Here is an 18584-nt window from a genome sequence, read left to right on the forward strand (position 1 = left end):
GCGGTGTAGTGTATGCGGGACAGGAGCGGTGAAGTGTATGGGGGACAGGAGCGGTGTAGTGTATGCGGGACAGGAGCGGTGAAGTGTATGGGGGACAGGAGCGGTGTAGTGTATGCGGGACAGGAGCGGTGTAGTGTATGCGGGACAGGAGCGGTGAAGTGTATGGGGGATAGGAGCGGTGTAGTGTATGGGGGACAGGAGCGGTGTAGTGTATGGGGGACAGGAGCGGTGTAGTGTATGGGGGATAGGAGCGGTGAAGTGTATGGGGGACAGGAGCGGTGTAGCAACAGACAGCGTGGTGGAGGGCAATAGCGTGGAGTAGGACACATATTTTTATTTTATGTAATATGGGTTTTTGGAAATTCTAGTAACATGATAGATCAACACTCTCTAATAGTCAGCATTTTTTTTATGCTTTCTTTAGCTAAAAAATTTCTTTTTATCAAAATTTGTTAAAGCGATGTGTCTAAATGATTCATCTCTTATCTGGTGTTTGTTAAATGTATAACAAAAACTGGTTATGTATCCCCTTCAGTCTTCTTCTATTGGTGAAATGTTAAGTTTGCTTTTACATACAGGTAATTTTTTCCCCCTACAAGCATCTGCCAGCTCACTGACCTAAAATCAGCCCCAGCTGTTCTGTTGCCTCAATAATAAACAGTAGTGGAACAGTAGTTGAGCCCTAGAACTCTCAGTCTGCCCTCCAGAAATCAGATTTATTTATCCATCCTTCTCCACTTTCTCGCGCAGGCTAACGACTGACTGAGATCACACTCGGACTGGCAGGCTTTATACACACAGACTAGCAACATTAATTTAAAACAAGTCATTAAAAAAATTAAGTAATCTTTAACTACGCAGTTATTTGACTTTTTGGTATTTAGTTTAAGTATACTGAAGAAAAATATGAACGCAGCACTTTTATTTTTGCTCCCATTTTTCATAAGCTGAACTCAAAGATCTGTAACATTTTCTACATACACAAAAGACCCATTACTCTTAAATATTGTTCACAAATCTGTCCAAATCTATGTCACTTCTTCTTTGCCGATATCCATGCTGATTAGACAGCATGAATATTGCACAGGTGTGCCGTAGACTGCGCACAATAAAAGGCCACACTGCACAGTTCTGCCTTACTTGGGGTACAGAAAACCATTCAGTATCTGATGTGGCTACCATTTGCCTCACGCAGTGCAACACATCTCCGTCGCATAGAGTTGATCAGGTTGTTGATTGTGGGCACTGGAATGTTGGTCCACTCCTCTTCAATGTCTGTGCGAAGTTGCTGAATATTGGCCGGAACTGGAGGATGCTGTCGTATATGCCGATCGAAAACATCCCAAACATGAGTATGCTGGCCATGCAAGAACCAGGATGTTTTCAGCTTCCAGGGATTGTGTACAGATCCTTGGAATATGGGGCCGTGCATTATCATGCTGCAACGTGAGGTGATGGTCGTGGATGAATGGCACAACAATGGGCCTCATAATCTCGGCACGATATCTCTGTGCATTCATAGCGCCATCAATAAAATGCACCAGTGTTTGTTGTCCATAACATATCCCTGCTCATACCAGAACCCCACCGCCACCATGGGCCACATCGATTCACAACACTGACATCAGCACACCGCTCACCCACACGACGCCACACACGCTGTCTGCCATCTGCTCTGAACAGTGAAAACCGGGACTCAACCGTGAACAGAACGCCTCTCCAGCGTGCCAGACGACATCGAATATGAGCATTTGCCCACTCAAGTCGGTTACGACAACAACCTGCAGTCAGGTCCAGACCCCGATGAGGACAACGAGCATGCAGATGAGCTTTTTTTCCTGAGACGGTTTCTGACAGGTTGTGCAGGAATTCTTTGGTTATGCAAACAGATTGTTGCTGCAGCAGTCCGGGTGGCTGGTCTCAAATGATCATGGAAGTGAACATGCTGGATGTGGAGGTCCTGGGCTGGTGTGGTTACACGTGGCCTGCAGTTGTGAGGCTGGTTGGATTTACTGCTAAATTGTCTGAAACGCCTTTCGATTCGGATTATGGTAGAGAAATGAACATTCATTTCATGGGCAACAGCTCTGGTAGACATTCCTGCAGTCAGCATGCCAATTGTACGCTCCTTTAAAGGTGGCGACATCTGTGGCATTGTGCTGTGTGATCACACTGCACATTTCAGAGTGGCCTTTTATTGTGGGCGGTCTAAGGCACACCTGTGCAATATTCATGCTGTTGATATGCCATACCGGTGAGGTGGGATGGATTATCTTGGCAAAGAAGAAGTGCTCACTAACACAGATTTAGACAGATTTGTGAACAATATTTGAAAGTAATGGGTCTTTTGTGTATGTAGAAAATGTTACAGATCTTTGAGTTCAGCTCATAAAAAATGGGAGCAAAAATAAGTGTTGCGCTTATATTTTTGTTCAGTGTACTTCAATAAATCTTTTTCTTTGCGCTTATTACTCATTACTATGTGCTCGTCTCCACACGCTGTCTTGACATGCAGGCACAGAAGTATATTGTAGATGTCATTTCTTCTGACTATTTGTTTTTCAGAGTGGGTGCAGACAGAGCTTACAAACTTCGCACCAATCTACAAGAAGCAGTACTCTTTGGCCTTTCTCTCCCATATTCATGATGAGTTGGTACAGCGCAAACAAGAACATACTCAACTCCTTAAACAGCGGGTAAATGTTCAGCTGTGAAGGAGCGCTGGAATATACTGTATATAACTTGGAAGGCAGAGGTCTTCGTAAATCTTCATTTCTCTGTGTTTTTTAATTACCCAGGATGCCCCAGAGGAAGCAGTGGTGGTCTACCAGGAGTCTGTGCTCTGCTTTTATGATAACAAGAAATGGAAGGAGAGGTTTGTGGTGGTCCGTGCCAGTTACTCTCTGGAGTGCCACGAGAGTTATGAGGCAAGCATTTCACCTTTAGGGAAGAAAAACAAGTAAAGAATAATGTTCTGTTAATAGAAATAGATGGACCGAAATAATACGCTAATGCTATGTTCTGCAGACTTTTATGAAAGGTATGCCGTCACTGTATAAGCTGCCAACTACAGGAGGCACTATTCTGACCACAGAAGAGAAATATATGGAAGTGGTAGACCGGTGCTTCCCTGACTCTGACAGTGAGTAAGACCATGGTTTGGACATTGTGAAAAATATTGAAATGTGTTTGCATGCACATAAGAAGGTATACAGCTGATTAGTTCAGGGATGCAGAACTTAATATTTCTTTTGACCGCATTAGTTTGATTACAGCACACAAAACTGAAAATGATTCCTCATGCTCCTACATAATCTGAGTCCTGAAATATGCCCAGTACCATCAAAAATAAAACTTTCATAAAACTTGTCATTCAGTACATTCAGGTTGTCGGCTGACTTCATTTTCTTGACGTATAAAGGTAAAAGTCTAGACCTGACCAGCTGATGCAACCCCAGATCATAACACTGCCTCCAGAGTCTTGGAAATTGGACACTAAGCATGATGGGTGCATTGATTCATAAACTTCCCTTCTTACAGTACCTTGCCCTCTGGAATAGGCTCAATCTGGACTCATCAGACCACATGACCTTTTTCCATCGCTCCAAAGTCCAATCTTTATGCTCCCAACCAACTATTTTTTCTGATAAGTCTTACTAACAAGTGGTTTTCTTATGAACACAGCTGTTTAATCCCAATCCTGTGAGTTCTTTTTTCACTATTAAACACAGATCACACGTCTGTCCGTTTGTTTATGATGAAATTTCCCCCAAGCATTTAAGTGACTGATCATGCAAATTTTTATTATTTATTTATTTTTTCCTAACCACATTCTGATTCTGACCTGATCGGTGTGTTTTGTGTTAAAGATGTGAAAGAAGACTTTGCTCCCCCAATGGTGGGAATGCCAGGGCAGTTTCCAGTGTACCTCAGACTCCCATACCAGAGAGACCACTACTTCTGTCTCCTACAGGAGGCCAAACACGCCAAGTTTATCTCGGTGTTATCTGACTGTATTCGCCACCAGAATCAAGGTAACACTGGATCCTATTTATAGCGCATTAAAGTCCATTGTTCTAACGATGTTACAACAGCTGGAGAGGCAGAACTACATCATAGCATGTCTTGCATTACTAAATCACTTGTTAATGTGTGTGTCTAACTGAATGTCCTGTTTTCATTTGAGAGAGATATCAATGTAATAATAAACTTTAATATTTTGACTTGCTGGAGCTAAAATATGTAGCTTAAATATGCTTGAACTGTTCTTCTCATTCTTCTATCCTCTTCCCAGACTTCTTAAAGAAGGAGATGTATGAAGTGAAGGCCTTCACCAAAGCCATTCAGCTCTACAGGCAAGACAAGGGGTTATATGAACCATGGGATATGATGATCGGCAATGACGTACAGGTAGGAGTCGCTTTTCCAAGCTCTACACAGCACCCATTAGTTTCTAAAAGCCTGTGTAGCAAGACAGTACAATTTCACTCTTTTTTTTTTTATCATTATTCAATGTTCTGATTTAGGAAACGCCTTTTCATGCTTTGTTTTTCTCTATTGTTGATTTTCATACCGACAAGTACATGACAAACAAAGTACTGTATCTCTAAAACTGTACACACTAGGATACCTCATAACCAACAATGTTGATTATGTTTTTTGCTTCACTTTTAAAATGAATTTTTTGTACAAGGTGTTCAAGCCAAACTGGGATAAAATTTCTGGTGAATAAAGTTGGAGACCTTGCTCCAAGCCATTTCCACTTGTTTGGGCTATTAACAGAGTTCCTGGGAGGCCAGCGTTTAAAACATGAAGCAGGCAGACTGATTATAGCTCCGGCATAATAAGAAAAATTTCTAACTCGAAGGTCTCCAAACTCTAGTGAAACACCGGGTTAAGTGCATTAGTGTAACAGGGAATTACTTTTTTTTTTTTTTTTTTTTTAAGTTTTTACTCTCATAACCGTGCTCTGTTATTCTGCACAATTAAAAGTCCTGACTTGAACACCAATATATTTGCATACATAAATGGAGGGGGCTCCTGTGTAGGACGACTTATACACACACACACAAACACGCACACACACACTAGTTTACTGATAAAGACTCACACTTATACAAGCGCGCACACACACACACCAGCTTGCTTACAGGGCAAATGAAAGAAGAAGAGGAGGAAGGGGGCTACTGTGTAGGACGAAATTTATACATACACACACACACACACACACACACACACACACACACACACACACACACCAGCTTCCAGCAGAGCCAAAGATAGGAGAGGCGAGGGAAGGGGGCTACTGTGTAAGACGACTTTGACACACACACATGCGTACACACACAAATACACATGAGTTTAGCGACAGTTTCTCACTCACAATAGCACGCACACACACATACAAGCACAAAATAAAAAACGCACACACGTGGTCACAGTGTGTATGGTACTCGTACTCATACTTTAGTATGGAAGACGATTACCCACAATACTGCTCGTATTTTAAATAAGTATTATTTTTAGTAGTATTATAAGTAAAAAAGAATATTTTTTTGGCCTGGCCAAAAAAAAGTCACAATTAAAGGTGACATATTCAGTCACCTTTAGCCTTGGTGTCCAGTTCATGTGTAAAAATGATTCCTCATGCTCCTTTTATAATATTCAAGCCATCAGGAAAGAAAAACTCTGTAGGTAGACCCAGGTCATTCTGTACGTTCAGGTCATCAGCTGACTTGATTTATTACCACATGCATTATTATCTGACCTTTCTGAAACAGAGACTTTAGTTTGTCCAGTCGGACGTACGTAGAAAAAGAGTCCATGTGTTCTTTTGTCTGTTTGAATCCCTGAACATGCTTCTCTGTACTGCTAGGTGCTGGCTAATCTAACCATGGAAGAACTGTTGCCATGTCTAGAGAAAGACATGTTTCCACGACTGAAGGCCAAGAAGACAGAGAGGAAGAGAATGTGGTTTGCTGTGAGTACCAAAATATAATAATAATAATAAAATTACATAAACCCTTCTCTGGTGCCTTAGAAACAAATTCGGCTTAAGGAATCATTGTGAGTGTGTGTAATGATTAGATATGTAAAATTATACAGCTTTTCTGATAAGCAGACTCGCATGTAATAAACTGTTGTTATTCCTTACTCTAAAAACATAATAGTAAATTAAGTGGTGTGTGTGTGTGTACGTGAAAGCACATCAGATGGATTGATGGTGTTACCTCCACAGAGGAGTGCTCTACATGCCAACCAGTTTTAGGGTTCACAAACTAATAAAGCAAAAGTAGGTGTATTTAATGATCTACTTCAAACGTGGGGCATTCAGAAATGTTTTGTTCACGTTGCGCAAGAATGGAAATACTTGTACTCAAAACAGGCATCACAGAAAGGGGTATCAAATAGCAAATGTGATGCCACATGATCTATGTTTGCGTGGAAATGTTATCTTGTGCTATTATGTCAAATGGTAATGATCAAATAAATATAGGAGTGTTCTGCAAAATTAATTTTTTCAGAATTTTACCATCACAGTTTCAGATATTGTGAGACACTTGTGGTATTTGTGCTTCATGTCGTCCCGTGTGCTTTATACAGGTGTTCGTTGGTACGTGTGTTGATGTGCTGATTATTACAGCATTTAAAGAATTACTTATTATGAAGTCCAGGTGTAAAACTGACTGCATTATTAAGTGATAAACATTCTGAGAACAGTAGTGTGCCACTGGTGCAGATGTTTCATTCGCAATAGTTGTACTGGGATTTAAAGGGAAAAAAAGATGGCTAAAAGATAGTACTCAGGATTCAGTAGAGTGGACACATCACTGCTATGTCAGTGTGACTGCTGAGACCCACATAATTAATCTCGTCAGTGTTTATGTAGTCATCCTATAGACAGCAGTTGTATGGATATAAATCTCACCTGATTAACACTGATCAAATGACATGGTGGTTGTAATAATCTAGCATCAGGGTCTCAGACCGTAGTGAGCCGTCTCACTGTTGAAGATAAAGCAATGGAAAAAAAAAATAGCTCAACTTGATATCAATTTTGGAATCTTTTGGAAGAAGGATTAGTGCGTTGCATTCAGGACTGAAATGTCCCTTTGGTGCGTCCTTAAGCTACTGTCCCATACCCCATATGCAGTGTATGCAGTGTATGCTTGTAGTGAATCCTCATCTCTGCTTTGATGCACAGACCATCGAGGCAGCGTATAACCTGGTGCAGGAGACTCTGACGGAAGGCATGGTGGCTCTGAACAACGAGTGCTTAGAGACAACCGAGCAGCAGAGTACACTCATGCGCTCAGATATGGATCAGATCATGAGCTCTCGGGCCTTTTTGGAGAACAAGCTCAGAGGTATGATTGATAAACACTGATTATTCACTATATCTATATAACTATAGCCTGCAATTAAAATCCAGCAAATCCAGGTCTGTCTGGGTCTGTCTGGGTCTGTCTGGGTCTGTCTGGGTCTGTCTGGGTCTGTCTGGGTCTGTGTCTGAGAAAGAGAAAAACGCACATATCGAACGCAACAGTCAGCAATAGTGCGTGTGAATTTCACTTAAAAAGGTTAATTAAGAAATGGATAGAAAAATCTGTCTCAGAGCAACTCGCAGTCTGTAATAATCTACATTCTCTCCAGGAGTAAATCCTTTCCACCCTGAGACTCTAGACCCTTGGCCCCACTGGCACAACTTCTTTCTCTCTGATCTGATCAGATCAGACCTATTTTGCTCGAGTTAAGAGTGAAATTTTCCCTCCACCTTTACGTGTTCTCAGTTTACACAAGAATCAAGTGTGATGATGTCATCAACTAATCAGCAATAAAATGTGTTGCCAACTAATGTACTTATCAATTTTAATTGATTATGTAAATTTATCATTGCACCCCTAGTGTAAACATGAATAAAAAGTAACTCTTTCATCATGTGTCTCTTTTAAAAAGGCACGTGCCAAATTTGTAACATTTTATTAAAGTGATGGTTAGTATAAAAGCTAAAAGGAATGATGGGTTCTGGGTGTGTGTTACGGGTTCTTGCATCCTGAGATTAATAAATACATTTTAACAATAACTGGTCTGAACAGTTAAATGCTTCAGTGTTAAAAGGACATCAACAGAGATAATTACACATTCACCGGTTCCTCTTTAGAAGCCACCAAAACATGATTAACGTGCAGGTCTTGAAGCATGTTGTCAGAAACACTATGATGAGTTTGTCAATTTAGGTGCGCCAATCTGACCTCAAGGGAGTGTCGCACATAACTCTTTGTATGCTGTTGATGAAACCTTGTTCTACTGCATTGCTGAACCTTGTGTTCATTGATGAGCTGTTCATAGGTATTAGATTTTAAATCCTCAATTTCATGTCCTGGTCAAAAGAACACTCCCTTAATATTTTAACAAGGTCCTCATGAAAGCTATTCCTCCTTCCTCCTACTCGTTTAATAGCCACAGTAGCTGAGCTGGCAACTGAGTACTGCAAGCAGCACATCGCCCCTCGTCTGCCTGCTGTGCTGGAGGAGATAATGGGACCCATCAGCCTGGGCTTTGAGGAAGCACGACAGATCAGTGAGCACATGATGGAGAACCTGTGTAGGAAATATCAGGAGGGCATGACCGAAGAAGAGCTGCAACAGGTGAGGTGGTGTCTGAATACAAGAAACACATGGACATGTATTGCAGAAATCAAAGATCTGTTTAATTTTTAATCAAATATGGTTTAAAAAAATAAAATAAATAATCAGATATTTGAATCAAACTGGGACTTGCGATAGTGTAGAATGACAAACGAGAGTAAAAACCTTTATTTCTCTATATACTGTATCCCTGCTACATTAATGCACTCATTACAATGTTTCAATAGTACTTGGATTTTACATCTGACATCCTGGCCACCCAGGAACTCCTTTAATGGCCTAAACATGTGAAAATTCAATTCAGTTCAATTTTATTTGTATAGTGCTTTTAACAATTATCATTGTCGCAAAGCAGCTTTACACAATCAAAAAAAACTATGGAAGTCTTTAAGTGACATCAAAAATGGAGTCCAGTTTGTTATTGGAGGCTCTGGTAGACTGTAGGAAACTTCTGCAGCTCCTGAACTGTTGAGCAACTGCAGTCACAAGTCCTCAGGGAACAGCTGTCAGCATTAGCTGAGGCCAGGACCATCTTCATGGAAAGTGGAACCGTCCGTAGTCACCACACGCATCTCAAACACACAACACACATCCATGCAACGAGATCTCCAACCAGAAGTGGGACACCAGGATGAGTCAGACAGGTCCAGAGGGCAGGGGGGGGCCTGGATCACTGACAGCTCAGGAACGACATGTATAGCTCGAGCGGGAGCGGGGAAGAGGAAAAGAGAAAGAGGGATAATAGTTACATATGGTCACAGTCACATAATGGTTAGGGTGAATATATATATATTCAATTCAATTCAATTCAATTTATTTGTATAGCGCTTTTAGCAATTTTCATTGCCGCAAAGCAGCTTTACATAGTCAAAAGAATTATTTAAGTTTGTATGAAATGTGAATTTGTATGAATCAAAATGGTCAGTTTGTCCCTGGTGAGCAAGCCGAGGGCGACAGTGGCAAGGAAAAACTCCCTGAGATGGTAATAGGAAGAAACCTTGAGAGGAACCAGACTCAACAGGGAACCCATTCTCATTTGGGTGAAACAGAAAGCAGTAAATGATCTGCATTTATACAGTGTGTAGGGTGGGAGGCAGTTCAGCTATAATAGCTGATGTTAATTGATAATATTAATATATTAATATATAAACTGTATAGAACAGAGTGCAGGACTAACTATAACAGCATAACTAATAGGGGGAAACAACACGGACATGAGGACTTGCTGAGATGTAAACAGGGGTGGGTAGAGTAGCCAAATAAATTACTCAAGTAAGAGTAGCACTACTTGAAAATAATATTACTCAAGTAGAACTAAAAAGTAGTCATCCAAAATATTACTCAAGTAAGAGTAAAAAAGTATTCAGTAATAAGACTAGTCATGTACTGAGTAACTGTTTCAATCGCAGTGTCCGATTAATTTTTTTTTTTTTTAGAAATTATAATAATTATATATTAGTGTGTGTATACACACACACACATAGTATATATCCTGAAGTGTGTGTCTGTTTTGGCAGATAGAGAAGACAGAGCAGTATGGAGCTGTTCTTTTGCAAGCAAAGCATGCTTTGTATATGATGCCAGGGATGCATTATATTTTTTTTGGATGCAAAAAAATGACAACACGTGTTGGTGATTAACTCTGTACTGAAATATACTTATATTAAAGTAACATTATATGTACAATTGAGGTTAACATATAATCACACAAACATGAACACAGCATTCTATCCCTCACTGCAAGATTGTACACTAACCGCGAGATCCTACTAGTAGCAGTATGGATTTATGGGCGTTCCGCAAAATTAGAGAAAGATGCAGAAACCTTTGTTTGCGCAATGCGCAGTGAGTGTATGAAGGACGGATTCACAGGTAGGATGAATTTATAGGACATCGGCTGAAGATTTTTATACCACTATGTGGGATAACAATATCATGTGGTTATTGTTATTGCGGCTGATTGGTCAAACGGAGTCATGTGATTATTGTTGTGCGTCTGATTGGTGAAACAGATATGCGGTAGATCTACCGGCTGCATGTGTAGAATAAATGGTTAGTTTCTTTTTCACAAGTCTAATCAAGTAAAAGTAAAAAGTATGGTGCAGTAAAACCACTCATAGAAGTAATTTTTTTCCAAAAAGTTACTCAAGTAAATGTAACTGAGTAAATTTAACTCGTTGTGTAACTACCCAATGTTAGTCCCCCACCTTTGGATGTAAAGCGACCAATCATCAACGATCACCATCAGCAAACCTGAGTGATCAGTGAGAGTGGGGAAGACGGCATCTAAACATACCAGTTCACCATAATACTCTACGTCCATGAGTCCCCCAGATCTGCTCCTTTACCTAAGGCTAATCTATTTATAAAAAAATGCTTGGCTAAATAAATAGGTTTTTAGCCTGGACTTAAACACTGTGTCTAAGTCCCGAACATTAATTGGAAGACTATTCCATAACTTTGGGGCTTTGTAAGAAAAAGCTCTACCCTGCTGTAGTTTTTATAATGCATGTTATTGACAAGCAGCCTGATCGAAGTACAGTAGGAAGTGATCGAAGTACAGTAGGCCTGGCGGATCGTAAGACACTAGTAGTTCACCCAGATATTGCAATGCGAGACCATTTAATGCTTTATACGTCAAAAGTAGTAGTTTAAAATCGATGAGAAATTTCACAGGGAGCCAATGCAGTGTGGATAAGATAAGGGAGATATGCTTAAATCTTCTGATTCTAATATGGACTATGGCTGCTGCATTTTGAACTAACTCTGCTCTGCTAAAGGGAGCAAGTGAGTGAGGAGCAACAACAGGTGAGTGAGTGAGGAGCGACAACAGGTTGAGGCGCACAACCATTACAGGCGTAGGCAGTGACATGTTTTCAAAGTAACTTGAAAGTAACGTAATTAGTAGCCTGATTACTTTTTACATGCAATAATCAGTAATGTAATCAAATTACAATTTTAAAGTAGTAATTAGTCATTTGTAGTGGATTACTATTTTTGAGTAACTTTCACAACAATGCTCATCACCATCCTGTGCTTGAAGCCTTCATTTACTAGAAATTATCACAAGTCCCAGTTTGACTTGAACACAGTTTGTACCTACCAAATAGGATATAAATTGCTATGCTTGGCCCACTTTGTTTTCCCCTTACACAACTCAATGGTTAAATAATTGAATCACTACAGTCAGTTTATGATAAACAGAATCGGCGTTCTTGTCTCAGGCTTTGGGGGAGATGAGTAAACCAGATTTAAAGAGCTGTTATGAGAAAGTAAGTTGCCTGAGGGATCAGATAAAAGAGTTCAACTACCCCAACTGTAGAGGACTGGAGCACAGCACACAGATCGATATACAACAGGTATGGTTACTGTACATTACCTCTTACTCTGCACTGTTTGCATTTTAAAGCTGAAAAAAATCCATAACTACTACTGTTTTGCAACAAAAAATGTGTATATAAAGCACTATGTTGCTATGGATTAAAAAAAAAAAATCTTTGACCTAATTCGTAGCCAAAACAACATGTAGCTTTGCTTATACAGATAAACCTTAGATTGCGAGCATACTTTGTTCCAGAAGCGTGTTTGTAATCCAAAGCACTCGTATATCAAATTTCCTCATAAGAAACAATGGAAATTCCGATAATTTCAATAATTTATTTATATAAAAATGATTAATATGAAATGAAAAGTAAAAATACAACAAATTACCCTGCACTTTACCTTTATAAAGATAGGTGGCTGGTGTGAGACAGGAGAGGAGAAGGAGGGGGGCTACTGTGTAGGACGACACACATACAGTATACACACACAAATACACTAATGAAATTACTGCTCTAACGGAGAGTCACTGTGGGCAAAATGGAATCCGTTTCTTTTTGCACAACTTTAACAAGTAACCTATTTAAAGACACTTGCTTTTGCCTCCTTTTGAGGATTTCGCGGAAATGTGACATTGCGTTTTTGTTAAACAGAATCATCACCTGCCCTGCTACAGCCTTTTTGAACCTTTTTTTTTTTTCATGGGGCCCGTTGTTGCAGTACAGTTACTAAAGAACAGTCACTACACTTGGACACAAAATAAAAAAATGCGGATGTTGACTATACGAGTGACACACGCGCATATCTTGCAAAACACTTGCAGTTGCTCACAATCAAAGGTCTTACTGTAATTTATGCTAAAACAGTGAACGCTACCTCTCTTTAAATAAATTAATAATGACTGTGGGTTTAAATTTCTCTTATGCTAAATGGTGCAGCTCGTGGACAATGTGGCATATACCTTTGGGATGCTTCTGAACAGTTCTTCACAAGACAACATCAACCTGGTAGATGCCATGGTAAAAGCCAAACATAGGGTGCTAAAGGTGAGCACAGGCACATTGACACAATCACACTTTATTAACATAAAAATACAATGAGATGTACAGTGGTGTGAAAAACACCTGATTCCTGATTTCCTATTCTTTTGCATGTTTGTCACACAAAATGTTTCTGATCATCAAACACATTTAACTATTAGTCAAAGATAACATAATCGAACACAAAATACAGTTTTTAAATGATGGTTTTTATTATTTAGGGAGAAAAAAATCCAAACCTACATGGCCCTGTGTGAAAAAGTAATTGCCCCCTTGTTAAAAAAAAACTTAACTGTGGTTTATCACACCTGAGTTTAATTTCTGTAGTCACCCCCAGATTACTGCCACACCTGTTTCAATCAAGAAATCACTTAAATAGGAGCTACCTGCCACAGAGAAGTAGACCAAAAGCACCTCAAAAGCTAGACATCATGCCAAGATCCAAAGAAATTCAGGAACAAATGAGAACAAAAGTAATTGAGATCTATCAGTCTGGTAAAGGTTATAAAGTCATTTCTAAAGCTTTGGGACTCCAGCGAACCACAGTGAGAGCCATTATCCACAAATGGCAAAAACATGGAACAGTGGTGAACCTTCCCAGGAGTGGCCGTCCGACCAAAATTACCCCAAGAGCGCAGAGACAACTCATCCGAGAGGCCACAAAAGACCCTTAGACAACATCTAAAGAACTGCAGGCCTCACTTGCCTCAATTAAGGTCAGTGTTCACGACTCCACCATAAGAAAGAGACTGAACACACCAGCAAATCCACCTCTGAATGGCTGAAGAAAAACAAAATGAAGACTTTGGAGTGGCCTAGTCAAAGTCCTGATCTGAATCCTATTGAGATGTTGTGGCATGACCTTAAAAAGGTGGTTCATGCTAGAAAACCCTCAAATAAAGCTGAATTACAACAATTCTGCAAAGATGAGTGGGCCAAAATTCCTCCAGAGCGCTGTAAAAGACTCGTTGCAAGTTATCGCAAACGCTTGATTGCAGTTATCGCTGCTAAGGGTGTCCCAACCAGTTATTAGGTTCAGGGGGCAATTACTTTTTCACACAGGGCCATGTAGGTTTGGATTTTTTTTCTCCCTAAATAATAAAAACCATCATTTAAAAACTGCATTTTGTGTTTACTTGTATTATCTTTGACTAATAGTTAAATGTGTTTGATGATCAGAAACATTTTGTGTGACAAACATGCAAAAGAATAAGAAATCAGGAAGGGGGCAAATAGTTTTTCACACCACTGTATGTTATTTTAATGTTTTGTGGAATACTCTAGCTCAATACTGCTTGCAACCAAGCCTTAGCATAACCCCTTAACCCCTAACAAATCAAATAATTGTTGTTCAGTGCTCTGCATCATGTGGCTTAAATTAGGGAACACTTATTGTGTGCAACTGTGTACCCATCAGCAATATGACTATGACAGCAGTACACAGAGGAAGAAGATTTTCCAAAAAGCTCTTCTCAGCATTACTCTACCAAGTGTCCGAGCTTTTCTAGCTCCTACATTCCAAAAGGTAAAGCTAAAAACCCATTTTTTTTTTGGCAAGACAGTGTGTTGTGATTGAGTAACATTTATATTATAATAAAATGATGATTACAAACCTGGGCATACTATCTTAATTTTTTTTTTAGGATCTGCCAGACTTTCAACAGTACATATTTGATGATTATGTAAATTTCATTAATGTGGAGAGCGTTTATGAGGACATATTGGAACAGATACTACAGGAGGACATTAACAAAGGCAAGTTGCAAGAATAGCTGTTGTTTTATTCAATTTAGGCATCTTGCCTTAATCTTAATCTGACTTCTTATGATTCATTTGTTTCTAGTGGTAAAAGAAGCAGCAAGTATGAAGAAGTACAACTTGTTCATGGAGTCCAGGTACCGTATGAGTCTTTCAACTCCCCCTGAAAGCCCAGACACCACCAACTCATTGAAAAAAGTGTCTGATCCTCTGCCATCCTCTTCTTTGCTGAGTCATGGCTTGAAGAAAGCTGGTGAAGATCGAGTTGAGGCTGAGAAGATAGTACAGCAGGAGCTAATCACGGCCAAGCAAGACGAATCTCAGGCTCATGCACAACCAGAGATTGTTAAAGTACCTGCTGGTGAAGACCGAATTAAGGCTGAGAAGATAGTGGAGCAGGTGGTAATGAAAGCCAAGCAAGAAGACGATCAGGCACATGCGCAACCAGAGGTTGTTAAAGTATCTGCTGGTGAAAACCAAATTGAAGCTGAGAGGATGGTGCAGCAGGAGGTAATGACAGCCAAGCAAGAAGATCCTCGGGTACATGTGCAACCAGAGATTGTTAAAGTATCTGCTGGTGAAAACCAAATTGAAGCTGAGAGGATGGTGCAGCAGGAGGTAATGACAGCCAAGCAAGAAGATCCTCGGGTACATGTGCAACCAGAGATTGTTAAAGTATCTGCTGGTGAAAACCAAATTGAAGCTGAGAAGATGGTGAAGCAGGAGTTAATGACAGCCAAGCAAGAAGATGATCAGGTACATGCGCAACCAGAGATTGTTAAAGTATCTGCTGGTGAATACCCAGTTGAAGCTAAGAAGGTGGAAGAGCAGGAGATAATCACAGCCAAGCACGAAGAAGCTCGCATACATGCGCAACCAGAGATTGTTAAAGTATCTGCTGGTGAATACCCAGTTGAAGCTGAGAAGGTGGAAGAGCAGGAGATAATCACAGCCAAGCATGAAGAAGCTTGGGTTCATGCACAACCAGAGATTTTTAAAGTACCTATTGGTGAAGATCCAGTTGAGAAGGTGGTAGACCCAGACATAACTGAGGTTCAGGCACATGTACAACCAGACCTTATTAAGGTATGTACATTGGTAAAAGCCGATGAGCACAAAGTGGAGGAAAATGAAGTGCCTGTTAATGCTGCAACTGAGATAAAAGCCAGAGCTGAGACATCTGGGACGTTTACAGTTGTGGAGGAGATGCTGGTTGCCACTCAGAGTTTGGAGAAGAAAACATACGCAAGCCCTCCAGATGTAGTTGCTATAACCACAGAGACCTTAGTCGACCCATTTATTTTGTCAAATACAGAACTTGCTAAAACTATTCCAAAGCTAATGGAAATCCAAGCCAGTGAGATACCAGTCCAGGCTGGTCCTCCAGTGGGAGACAGAGGCTCAATGGACCAAAAGCCACAGATGGAAGATCTCACATTTGTCTCTGCAGAGAGTGAAACCAAAAGTGCTGCACAACAAACTGCTCCAGAAGTGCCATGCTCTTCAAGTGTACAACCTCTTGATGAAGAGCAAAGCAACAATGCCAGTGGAGATACCAAAGTTAGGGTGTATGATCTGACTTCTGTTGGAGCTCCAGCTTATGAGGACAGAACACAAGACGGCAACGGGATGCAAGATTTTTCTGATAATTCATCCTGGACCACAGAGGAGGAAGGAGATAGCATTGACGATGATGACGTAACAATGGATTCCACAAAAGCTATCACTACTCCTGAGGACACGCTCATCCTAAAAAGGGAAACCAAGATCTCAGATGTTAACATGAACGTTACCAACAACTCTACAGAACCCAGGAGTGATGCAGCCAGACCTTTAGACTGCATCAAGGAAATCCGAGAGCTTGTGGTGGAAGTGATAGAAGTGGAGGAGGAGATCCAGCACTGCCCTAAGCATTAGGACCTCAGATTGGGGACACGGCGAAGGAGAGCACTGTGTGTTAAAACGAGTGACACACTTTCTAAATAAATGGACAGGATGAGGAGCTAATAGCACTGCCATGCCTTTACTGATTTACTTATTAAAACCATTTGAGTAGTTTTTACTATTTTGAGTAGTTTTTCGGGAGTGGTGCAAGGGGAAAGCAAAGTGGTTTTTTTTAGATGTTTTATTATTGTTCAGGTGTGACTAAGGAACTAAGTTGCAGCTGCTGTTGAATTTGTTTTTGCTGTTTTTTTATGCCTTGTGCTCATAAAATTATTTGTGTTAAAACCAGGAGGAATAAAAATGTCTCAAAAGTCATTTTTGATAAACTGTTAAATGATTACAAGAAAACACATACACACGGTACAGCTAGCATTGTGAGTTAGCTTAATACTGACATGACTAATGTCAGCAAGTGAATCACAATTTGGCACTATTGTACATTTTACGTGAATCTTCAATGGTTAAATACAAAAGGTACAAATGTTTTGGTATGTGCATGTCCAGTAGAATTAGTGGTTTTGTTAAGCTTTTGATACAGTATACCTGGGCCATTCAGGTCAATCTGGGACTTTTGATTGTGCAGAATAAGAGAACACAGTTATGGGAGTAAAATATTTTTTTTTTATTAAAATTAAAATTTTATTTGTCACAAACACAGTCATACAAAGTACAATATGCATCGAAATGCTTAAACGAACAACTGTGATCTTAAAAATAAAAGATTATTAATAGGAAATAAATATGAATTAAAAAAATACAATAGAAAATAAAAAATATTATCTATATATTTTTATTTCTCTGTATAATTCCCTACTACACTAATCCACTTATCTGAGTGTTTCACTCGTGCTTGGAGACCATCAAGATAGAAAGTTTTCAGTACACCAGAGCCATGATTGGACTTCCTGCTTCACGTCTGAAACGCTGGCCTCCCAGAAACTTCTTTAATGGCTCGAATGTAATAATTGCTTGGAGCAAGGTCAGGACTGTATGGGTTATGTGACAATAACTGGTAAGTTCTAACTAAGTTCTTATAGTGTGCAAGTGGTATTGGAAAAAGATTATGTTTACAGTTGTCACAGATGAACGTGTCCATTCCGCAAGTTGGAAAGGGGTACCAGATTTGAACACCCCTGGTACATTAACTTGCTTTAACTTTCAAAAGAGAACGGAAAAACCTGCCAGTTGCACCTTCCTTTTGATTAAAAAAAAAGTCTTGTAGAGAGTTAAAACTCTGTTATTACAAGAAGGCAGTCTCTAAACATTTCTGTGCAGTCACAAATTTATGATGGATTATTCTTACCTGTACTTTCTTTTTTTTTAACTGCTTGACTCCAAGTGGCATGAAACATTACCATGACCCAAAACTTTACCGCTGTGTGTCTGGCATGCTCTTTAATAATTTGTGCAGTGTAAAGATGTGGTCAGAGAGGTGAAGAAAGAAGCTATAAAAATGGAAAAAGTTTTTAGCTCACCATTCCTTTTTTGTCCACTTTGTTTTTGCTTTCTCTCTAAATGGTTTATCTATCTATTTGTCTATCTATTTATTTAAATGTTATTGATGGTTAGCTTGACAGACAGGTAATATCTCTTTGGACTTTATATTCATTTGTATAGCGCTTTTAACAATTGCCATTGTCCCAAAGCAGATATTTATTTTGAGAATTACCATCAACAGATTACAAGTGCAAAATACTGTATAGTTGCAATCAACAATGAACGGGCCCAGGTACCTGCGCTATCGCCACCTAGACGCACCAGAAAGACAGAGGATACAGTGGGCACATGCATTTAAAAGGGAAAATACCAATACCATTATGACATGATACATGACTATATATAACTATGGTGGTTTTAGCTACTTTCAGCTATA

At 39.8% G+C, this 18584-nt stretch overlaps 1 protein-coding gene across 1 annotated transcript in view; it reads left to right on the plus strand.

Annotated features, from left to right (window-relative positions):
- Nucleotides 1-17026, plus strand: part of niban1a (niban apoptosis regulator 1a) — a 19392-nt gene extending 2366 nt beyond the window's left edge. Inside the window, exons 2-15 of the mRNA XM_053489197.1 lie at nt 2566-2696; nt 2799-2927; nt 3028-3142; nt 3870-4034; nt 4295-4410; nt 5876-5980; nt 7205-7367; nt 8461-8648; nt 11873-12007; nt 12908-13015; nt 14427-14534; nt 14653-14764; nt 14853-15550; nt 15881-17026. Coding sequence (XP_053345172.1) covers nt 2566-2696; nt 2799-2927; nt 3028-3142; nt 3870-4034; nt 4295-4410; nt 5876-5980; nt 7205-7367; nt 8461-8648; nt 11873-12007; nt 12908-13015; nt 14427-14534; nt 14653-14764; nt 14853-15550; nt 15881-16684 — 3077 coding nt within the window. The 3' untranslated portion in view covers nt 16685-17026. The remainder of the gene's footprint in view (nt 1-2565; nt 2697-2798; nt 2928-3027; nt 3143-3869; nt 4035-4294; nt 4411-5875; nt 5981-7204; nt 7368-8460; nt 8649-11872; nt 12008-12907; nt 13016-14426; nt 14535-14652; nt 14765-14852; nt 15551-15880) is intronic.
- Nucleotides 17027-18584: the final 1558 nt, after the last annotated feature.

This window comes from Clarias gariepinus, chromosome 27, assembly GCF_024256425.1.
Source record: "Clarias gariepinus isolate MV-2021 ecotype Netherlands chromosome 27, CGAR_prim_01v2, whole genome shotgun sequence".
In the NCBI taxonomy this organism is placed as follows: Eukaryota; Metazoa; Chordata; class Actinopteri; order Siluriformes; family Clariidae; genus Clarias; species Clarias gariepinus.